We start from the raw sequence: 10,593 nt of genomic DNA on the forward strand, positions 1-10,593 counted from the left end.
TGTTCATGCGGGCGCTGCTTCACCGCCATCATCATCATCATCATCATCATCATCATCAGTCATCATCACCACTTGGACCAGAAACGGAGATGGGAGAAAAAAGCTGACGAAAGACACCAAGACGATCTGTTTTATTCCCTCTGGATCGATGTTCCTGATGGAAAATCTTGCACTCAGGTTGTTTTCTCCTGATTATAAACAAAAAAATAAAAATAAAAAAAACAAAACAAAACAAAAAAACATCATGCAAGCAGTCTAGTAGTAGGTGCCGGTGGTAAGGGGTATGAAGAGGAGGGGAGGCGCGGTCCTTGAAAGCTTTTTAATAAAAAAAAAAACGACGCGGCTTTTTTATCTCTTTTATTTTAATATTTATACTCAATCGGTCCTTTTTCATCCGCCGTATATTTCATAAGTCTTTTTTTTCCTTCCTCCAGGTCTCATTCTCCCTGTAAATATTTTCTCTTTTGTTTGTTTTAGCGTGTGTTTTTTTCTTTCTTTCTTTTTTTTTTTTTTGCTTAAATGTGACTGGTAACATATGTCACTATCACCCCCCCCCAAAAAAAAACACCAAAAAAAAAAAAAAAAAAAACCAAACCAAAAAAAATATATATATAAAATAGCAACAAAAACGCCTAGAGCACTTCAGTTGTAAGTTTTGACAAATATTTTATGTAGGAACACCAAGTCAAGAAAAGTGAGGAAGGGATAGAAAAGAGGATGAGACGGGGGAGAGCAATAATTATGTACAAGCATATTTCTACACGTATATTACAGACCGGGAGAATGATCGCATTATTTGAGATATACATAATTCAATATAAAATTTTGAAAATAAAAATAAAAATCTGATACAGTCATAAACGATTCCGTTCGACATTTTTTTTTTTTTTTTTTGACCATGTACCCCACACAGGCAGTGACAGAAGTGTATTAAAAAAGGTGCTTACGACTTAAAATGATTGTCTGATGAACACAAAGTAAAAACAGGATTGCATCTTGTCTGCGTGGCGGCTGCTTCACCGCCATCATCATCATCATCATCATCATCATCATCATCATCACCACTTGGACTAGAAACGGAGATGGGAGAAAAAAGCGACGAAGACACCAAGACGATCTGTTTTTATTCCCTCTGATCGATGTTCCTGATGGAAAATCTTGCACTCAGGTTGTTTTCCCTGATTACAAAATAAAAAAAAAAAAATAAAAATAAAAAAAACAAACAAACAAAAAAAAAACATCATGCAAGTAGTCTAGTAGTAGGTGGTGGTGGTGTGGGGGTATGAAGAGGAGGGGGAGGCGTGGGTCCTTTGAAAGCGCTTTTTAATAAAAAAAAAAAACGACGTGCTTTTATCTCTTTTTTATTTTTAATATTTATATCAATCGGTCCTTTTTTCATCCGCGATATTTCATAAGTCTTTTTTTTCCTTCCTCTCAGGTCCATTCTCCCTGTAAATATTTCTCTTTTTGTTTGTTTTTGTGTGTGTGTTTTTTTTTCTTTTCTTTTTTGTTTCTTTTTTTCCTCCGTATCATACATCGCACTCCGAGTCACTGGATGTGACGGACAGGATGGACGTCCCAGTATCAACTCTCTCTGTCATACTGGAAACGCTGGTGGTCGGACTGGCCGCGGTTGAAGGCGACTCTGCCGAGCTGTGAGGGGTGAGACCGGCCTCTGAGAGGGACCTCATACCGGTCGGTCCTATTGCTTGGTGCTGGAGCCTGGAGAAGAAAAGAAGCGAGGAGGGGAGGAGAAAAAAAAAAAAAAAAAGAAAAAATGAGAGAAATGGCAATTAGACCTGAGAATGTCCCCCTTCCCCTCCTCCTCCTCCTGCAAAATAGGGGTTCAAACTCGCCTTTCTTTCCCCCTGCCGGCCCCAGCCATGCATGCATGCTTTTATCAAATAGCCAGCTTTCAGGGGACAAAACACAGCACTATTTAGACTACCAAATGTTGGAAGAAATATAATGGGGGGGTTTTTTCTTGTTTTTTTTGTTTTTGTTTTTGTTTTTGTCCTACAAAAGTAAAGCCCGATCAACGCGCAAGTCAGCAATCTGGGATTTAAACAACCTATAGCACATCACTGCAGAAAAAAAATAAGCCTTAAATCCAGCATGGCGCTTCTCGTAAAAGCAGTTTGATGGCATTCTTTGCAACGACAGTCTGTAGCTATTTTGTTTTAATTCTGCTTTTTTTCGGTCCTGGTTGTTGTTGTCGTCGTTGCTACGTGCGGTGGCTCGACATTTCTCAGTTTTCTTCGCTGCTGCACGGCTTTATTTACCCTGCGAAGGTCCCGTGACTCTGCACTCCCACGAACAGATGATCCGTATTTATTCAAATATAAAAAAACAAAAAAAAAAACAAAAAAAACCCACCAAAAAAAAAAAAAACCCCAACAAGCCTCTGCACACATGCAAAAACGCCGGGATGCCTTGACACAGTTTGTGTTTCAGTCTGATGGAAGTGTGTGAATGAGTGACGTGGGGACCCAGGTTACTTCAATCATCCTAAATGTTTATCTCCAATCCACTCATGATAATAACTCCATCACGGCGGGATAATGTCAGCCTGGAAATATATCTCTTCATTTAGCAAAACGATTAGAATAGCGTTCATATGGCTTAGTGCTCTCCGTGGTATTTTTTTAATCAATTATAGCATTGCTATGGAATGATACCACACTTAATGTTATGAATACAGCCTATGTCCCCCAATGCTTTTAATACCCTCAGTCAGGTAATATCAATAATATATCTGTTATCCTTTGAGATAATCTTTTTTTCAACAATGCTAAGTAACAGGGGATGTCGAAATGATAAATGATGCATTGCAGTACACGATAAATGTAGCTATTATACGCGGTGTAGCTTAAATAAATCAATGCATAGCTTTGGCAATGAAGACGATAATATTTAAAATTATGCGCAAAACGTGATAATTTCAAACTTATTTAAAGACACAGATAAAACTATTTAACTTTTGTCTAAATAGATGTTAAGACTCGTCCAGTCTTGTTTAATTTATATATTTTACTGATTAAAAATAATTCATGAGGCTTTTTACATTATTACCATCACAAATAGTGGCCATACTACAAACAAGTGGCGTCCAGCTGTGTTTATACATATATGATACTTTTTGACACTCTTTGTCATCTATTGCAGCACTTTCACTCTGACGGAAAAGATAAACACGCTGTCTGGGTTTTAAAAAGAAAACACCGTGCAGTCGCCTCGTCGGCTGGACAGAAATCCAGCTGGTGATAACATATATTAGCGGGATTTTATCATTCGGAGTTTTAGCACGAGCAGTGCTTTCTCTGCCCGATCATTCCGTATTCTGTGCACAAAATGCCTGCAAAAGTTGAATTACGTGTCCGCAGAAAAGGCTTTTTGGCGCCCCTTCGAAACGGAGGAGAACCCGTCGTGTGCGTTTTCAGAGGACACTTTCTGATATTCGCGGCGGCGTGGATAATGTTTTCGAGGTTTATTCTGATTTCACTTCATAACAAAAATGTCGCCGCAGCCCGTTCCCTCCCCCCTGCCAGCCAGTCTCGTCTTTTTTCCCAGGCAGCCTCTGTCCGCCAGCAAAACTGCATTTTTAATGAAACCTCCCATTTTTCTCTCGAATTCATGCGTTTGAGACCAACTTTCGGACGTCGTTGTGCTTCGACAGGAAGGACAAAAATCACCAACCTGTTTTTGGCTGCCGCGGCTCTGTCTCGTTGCCTCCGGTTTTTAAACCAGTTTCCGACCTGTGTAGGAGTGAGTCCAGTGGCTTGAGCCAGTTCCCTTTTCTTGCTGGGGTTTGGATATGGGTCCTGAAGGTACCACTCCCTCAGCAGGCTCCGTGTCCGCTCTTTGAAACAGTGCGTCTTCTGCTCGCCGTCCCAGATGGTCCGAGGCAGCGGAAACTTCTTCCGCACCCGGTACTTATCGACCGGTCCGAGGGGACGACCGCGGAGCTTCTCGGCCTCCTGGTAGTGCGCCTCCAGCCACATGGCCTGCAGTTTGCCGTGCGAGTCCTTGGTGAACTTGTGGTTCTCCAGGATGTGGTAGAGGTCTCTGAAATTCCCCGTGTGGAACGCCACCACCGCCCGGGCGCGTAGGATGGACTCGTGCTTGTTGATTGCCTCGCACGCTCCCGGAGCCACAGGCAGGGACCAGAGGAAGCGGCCCAGCCGTTCGATGTCCCCGGTCTCCTCCAGCGTCTCACAGACGCTCGCCACCTGCTCCGGGGAGAAGTTGAGGGTCGGTAGCTGAAACATGGACAAGTCTTCTGGAGACCTGGTGGTGGGAGCGCTGTTCGCCAGGAGCAGAGGGCGATCAGCGAAGTTTGGCAGGAAGAAATGGGAGGGATAAAGCTCTAAAGGGGATCTGAAAACCATGGAAATGACCTGAGAGAGAAAGAAAATTATCGAGAAAAGGGAAAACCCGAAAAAATACGGCAAGTAAAAAAGATTGAATGATTCAATGGCTATCGCCTAATGACACCAGCCTCATAATATCTCCCCCCTAAATCCGCCGTTGAGTGTAGCATTGAAACATTTTGTTTCCCTTTTCTATTGGTCTTCTTGGTGTCGTTGTAGCGTTGTCATGGCAGCCCTGCCAATCACTGTCAAGCGTGCCAATCATTAGCCAGTACGTAGCGCGAGGCTTTCACCACTTGTGCAGCACGCACGGGGGGTTATCGGAGTCTCCGATCTCCACAGCAACCCTCCCACCGCACCGCGCGCATCAGGCACAAGCCAATGCTCGCCTATCTGCTGAATAGAATGAGCAATTAGAGGGTGGAATATTATTGCGATCTTAACGAGGCTCGTTAAAGCTAAAGAAGATATGTAGACCGGAGATGCTTAGCAGAGACGGGAAGGGAGGGAGGGAGGCGCAGGGAGCTTTAAATGGGTGACAAATGGACAACCAATGACTGCGACTCGGGAATACACGTTTTGAATAGAAGCGGGTCAATTTGTCACATTATTTTCGTATAGGGTTTTTTTTTTTCCTGTAGTAGCCTAGCTACTTTTTTTTTTTTTTAAATCTTTTTCTCTTTTTTTATCATCCCATTCCGTTTTTTTGCGGGGGAAAGGAAGGCGCTGGGGGTCTTCTCCGTTTTTACCTTTTCATATATGTTATCACTTTCCATTTTTTCTCGCTCTCTAAAAGATGACACTATGACACGGTCCCGTCGTTTGGCTTCTGCCCCGGATCCGCCGACGATCCAGAAACTTGCATGTTGGCAGTTCTATGAGGCGGTCTGAGCAAAGGCTGTATTCGGGCTCTCTGGTGCGCGGTCACTTGGTGTTGGGTGGGTGCTGGTCCGGGTGTAGGCTGCAGTGTGTTTTTGCCGCTCCCCCCTCCTGCTGTCCCCGGCCTTGCCTCCGGGACGCTGGGCGCAGCCCCTGGCCCCCTGCCCGCTGCCTCCTCTCCAACCAACAGAATTTATTGTTCCAAATGAATATCGATGCGCAGCGTTGAGTTGATTAAACAGAGGTCGTGGCGTGAGGCTAATTTACCAACGCCATCGCCCTTTTAATGCCACCAGTTTATCAGGTTTTTTTCTTTTCTTTTTTTTTTTTAGGTTTTTTTTGGTTTTTGTTTTTTTTCTTTTTGGTTTTTTGATAGTCCGGCCCTCTAATTAATACCATTAGTATTGGAATTACAATCAAATGGTAACATGAAAGCCTCTTGGGGACATAAAAGCAGTTCTCATGTATTTGATCTGGTGGTAAGGACATGATCAGTGTCCACATCCAGTCACAGGATTCGGCTTATAGCGGTAGCCACGGCGGTGTGATTTTCATGTTTATGGCTACAACGGCTTCATATTTAGACAGGGCTTATAGGGTGTTAAAATAGTGTGAGTTCACTCTAACACGAACAGTGCTCACATTGTGAAAGGGCCGTGTACAAGGCGTAGCATCTAGACTCCGCTTAATCCGCCCTCAATAAAGCTGACATAATGATCCTAAGCCGCCTTTCTACAAAATCATTCAGGAATTCAAAACTTTTCCTTCCCTCTCTCAGATTTGCACATTCTCCTGGGCTGGCCAGATAGACCACCGACTCCAGGCATGGAGGGACAGTGAGTAGACCAGCTTGACGTGCATGTATAACAACCTTTTTCATGTCCACCGTTTAACCTTATCTGACATTCTATAACAAATCTGGGCGTGAGCGTGCAACCACGCGTATTCGCGCACTTTTACGCGTGGGTGTTCCGGGCAGGAGGGGATACTTTAATTTGTGCGTGTACGTGGGTGCAGGCGTTGTTGTGCAAGTTTCTGTGTCTGCAGGTGTGTGTCATACAGAGCAGGGGTGGCGATGATCTTGTTGCAGGGTCAGGCTCTGGGTTTGTGCACGTCTTCTGGGATTGTGTGCGCGCGTGTTTGTGTGAGGGTGTGAGGGGGTAGGCTAGAGTACGGGATCAAACCTGCCCACCGCGCTGCTACGAACCTCAGGAGAACTAATTCCAAGTGGCACTTGAATTGGTCCCGTTGGAAAGCTCTGTGGACTGGAAGTAAAGGCTGGTATTTTCATGCTGGTGAAAATACCACCAGAACATAACCCCCCACCTCCCAAACACACACGCACACACACACAAATACACACACTCACACACACACGCACGCACGCACGCACGCATGCCAGCACCACCCCAGCATTAAATTGAAAGTGCAGGCTTAGCAGCATTACTCCGAATATGCAAAGCCCCCTACCTGACTGGGTTCCTGGTGCACCAGTTTAGGTGATCACCATTCAAGCCAAGGCTCTGGGTATTATCCAGCATTATGTTTTGGAGGAGCCTTGTTTGGGAGTAGCCCCTCGCAGGCAATTCGGAAATCACTCCTAGAAGAGACTAGAGGTGAAATGTAAAACCTGAATGGGGATTGAGGGGGAAAAAGCCACTGGTAATTCACATTCTTTTACATGGCTTTTGTTTACGTTAAGCATGTAATTAACACCCCCCCCCCCTCAAACAAGTTTATTCACCTGCCGCAATTGTGTGTTTATCCGTGGGCTTGCTGAATGTTCCGAGCAGCGGGGGACGGGAGCTCTGAATGCACGTCGAGCGTTTAGCGTCTTCTCCGTTTGCTTACAGCCTGAACCTCCAGACAGGACAACACAAACAGCATTTTGCGCGCTAAAGCGCTGGAACTACGTCTGTTCAGGCAGACAGACACGCCTGCCGTCGGCCGTGCGCCGACAAGTTTCTTCCTGTGCGACCTTATTCCTCTTGATTGACTGAAAAACACCCGGTCAAACTTTGTTTACACGAGTTGTATGCAAACAAAGTTCGTTTTTGCTGTCAGAGAAATGCTACTATTCTTTGGATCGAGCAGCTCTCGCGGCGCGCGATGAATCTAAAAATGCTTCCGTACCTGTTAATTACCAATTAGTCAGTTATTTTCATTATCAGCCTGTTCCAATAAGGGGAGCAAATAAACAAAGCCGATGTTACGTCATGTACGGGAGTGAGAGAGGGAAGAGGACCGGATGAGGGAAAGAAAGAAAAAGGTGTTGACTGTAAAAGGTAAGAGGGAAAGAGAAAGAAGGCACGAAAGAAAGGCTCTTGTTTTATTTTTTGCTCCCTCGTTGACCCCGGTTTTGCAGAGGCTGGCCAGAAAAAGGCAGCACACCCCTCCCTGGCAAACACAGGAGAGGCTCGTGTGCCTGCTGCTCCATCCTGGATTCACCGCAACAACACACAGGACGAGACTTTGGAGAAATGCTGGGTACGTACCAAACAAATCACGCTCTCCCTTTTCGTTATTCCTTTAAACGGAGTTGCCCGATTGTAGTTGCGTGTGAATGCATACGTGCACTCGTTTTTTTTGTTTTGTTTTTTAACGTATGAGAACTTTAAATTATCATTCACGTGACAATAAACCAACTGAGTTTTATTTTTAGAGATGTGGGAATTCAGCAGTGGGTGTTTTTTCACCAAACATATCAGGGATTACCTTTTCTTGTTATTTCTTCTTGCTCTTTCTTCGTCCCCTGCAGATGTGAGCCGAGTCCAGTCCACGGACTGTCAGCATTCGAGCCTGGGACTGGACCTGACACCGGTTCACCGCTACTTCACCGGTCAATTTGTCCAAGATCAGGATGGGAAATCCAGCCCCTGCTCCTGTAAGTTCTGTGTAAGCAGACCCGTTTCCATCTACGACGTTGCCTGTGATGTTCGCTAAACTAGGACCAATTTTATTTTCGGACACTTAAATATTTTCTTGAATGATGAAGAAAAAGCCTCTCGGGCCTCTTTTGTTTAAACGACGGGGTGATTCGATTCTCCGAGATCACAAAAGCCAGGTTTTTAAATTTGGCGCATTTGCCATTTTTATTCACCGAGCACCGGGGAAGATCTGTGCCTTTGCAGAGCAGATGTGTGATGCTGTCGGGACGGGGCGCACAATCCCCTCCGTCCCATGCTGGCCATCCCAGGTTACGGAGGCTCTGCACTGTGTCTACACTGTAAAAAGTATCAATCCAAACAAGTCCTTTAATGTGGCACAGAGTTTTTAAAAGAAATATACGTTCCTTGCTGAGAAAGCGTGAAACGCCTGCCTGGCAACGGGCTGAGTTAACTTCCCCTGTTTCCATTAAAGCGTTTTTCATTACAATTTTGAATCAGTGCAATTTTCTGAACGGAATTGGAGAAGTACTGGACATGTTTGTCTTCCTTTTGCGTTGAGACGCGAACGCCCGTCCCTGCAAAACTCCTGCAGTTCCTAAAATTAGTGGCATCACCGTGTCGCCACAGGCAGAACTTCACCGCCTTTGGCAAAATATGATAAAATAAAGCTCGAAGTGTTTGGATATTTTTTGCAGTGCATTCTTCCCTGCTCTCAGATAAAGCCCATGCCCTGCTGCTATGGCAATGTTATTTTATTTCTCCTTTTTAAAAACCTTTTACGGGCTAAAGTCGCGCCTGTCGTTTTGCATATGATATTCTTGATTGAATGACCTCAAGCGCCCCCCCCCCCCGAAAAACAAATGAAGTCGGTTACTGTACCTTAAAACTGTAAACGGTTGCCAACTTAGTTACTTGCAGTCACAGGTGCAATAGGTCACCCCTCCGTGTGCGCTTGCACAAGCGTGCACTAAACACAACATCGCCCTCATTTGAAATTAAAGAAATAGGGGGGGGGGGGGACCCGCGACGACTGAATAAATGCACGGTTTTTTGTGAAAGTGTTGTCATAATGGTCTGTAAATGTGGCGCCAACTTTAACAGCAAAGCTTGTACAAAAGTTTTTTAACATCTCTCTGTCTCTCGCTCTCTCTCTCTCTCTCTCTCTCTCTCTCTCTCCCCCTCTCCTTTCTTTTATTGTTTTTATTGTGTGGTCTCATTAGGGGGACTTCCTGGCAGGGCTGGGAGCTTGTATTGGAGCTGTCCAATCAGTGTATTTACACGGGTTGTTAGCGACAGTTAATGAGGGCTCCTCCCCGGGCCGGTAGAGAAAGGCGCCTCAACATTAAGATTTACCTTGTGTCAACTCGTTACTTCTAATGAACCTCCATGCAAAAGCCTCCTCGTACTCAATGGAGCCGTGCGCCCGGATCTTGTGTGTGAGACCCTGGAAGAGTGGAGCTGCAAGCCGGCCTCTCTCTCTCCCCCTTTTTCTTCCGCTCACTCAGGGAAAGTCGCTTTTTCTCTGCAGGTTCGGGCTCCATGATGCATGCATGCATGCCTCTGCGTTTCTCTGTGTGTGCCTGTGTGTGTGTGTGTGTGGGTGGGTGTGTGTGCGTGTGTGTGTGAGTGAGTGAGTGAACGTGAGTGTCCAATGAAGGTGGGTGGTGCATATAACCTATTCTTCATTAAAAAGAAAAGTGACGTTAGCAACCAAGGCATCGTTTTTCCTGAATAATGGCACAAGAACACGTGATTATAATGCGCTGTAAATCAACACGTTGTAGCCTACGGACTGAAATTGACAAGGTTTTTAAAGGCTGATGTCTAATTGGTCTAAACGTTTAGTGATGTCTAAACATCACTAAACGTGTGACGAGAGACAAGACAGGGGAACAGGAGAGTTGCTGCGTTTGCGTGCCCGTATCACAAACCTGATATGTCTTCTATTGTTTGGTGAATTGGGCTTGACATGTCAGCTTATTGCCTCTGTAGAAGTACTGTAAGTTCACTTGTAATCACCCCCCCCCCCCATCCCCCAACAGAGCCCCGAGCACAGCTCGGACTCTGGCCCCTGCGTCCACCCCTCATCTGGCCCCCAGTGTGGCTTGTTGAGCCGCATCAGCAACACATCAGTGCCCCTCAATTCAGGTACAAACTGGAGGAGTTTGGCGGATCCCTGAAGTGGACTCCCCTCTTACTCTCCTAACCCACAGAGACACCACTTAAAAATCAATTAGGCTCGTCTAGTCTCTCCCTCCCCGCCAGTCAAAATTTCCCGAAACAGGTGGCTTTCGCCAAATTTTGGGAGAGGTAACAAAAAGAAAGAAAAGTAGGCTACATTCCAACAAGATTCATTATTTGTTTTCATCTCAGGCCCAGTTATGGCCCATCTGAATTTACCGGCTGCCCTATATCTGATCCATGAGGTCATTTACATATTTGTAGTACTCTTGTAT

The 10,593-nt window shown here is 45.2% G+C and overlaps 1 protein-coding gene across 1 annotated transcript; it reads right to left on the minus strand.

Moving 5' to 3' along the window:
* Positions 1–1,529: 1,529 nt before the first annotated feature.
* On the minus strand, positions 1,530–4,388 carry six3a (SIX homeobox 3a). Its single transcript, XM_040139581.1, has 2 exons — positions 3,697–4,388; positions 1,530–1,722 (listed from the first exon to the last, which is right to left on the minus strand). Exons 1-2 carry the CDS (start codon positions 4,386–4,388, stop codon positions 1,530–1,532), a joined length of 885 nt encoding a protein of 294 aa, XP_039995515.1.
* Between the last annotated feature and the right edge of the window lie 6,205 nt (positions 4,389–10,593).

The sequence above is a fragment of the Xiphias gladius genome, chromosome 11 (assembly GCF_016859285.1).
Source record: "Xiphias gladius isolate SHS-SW01 ecotype Sanya breed wild chromosome 11, ASM1685928v1, whole genome shotgun sequence".
Taxonomy (NCBI): domain Eukaryota; kingdom Metazoa; phylum Chordata; class Actinopteri; order Istiophoriformes; family Xiphiidae; genus Xiphias; species Xiphias gladius.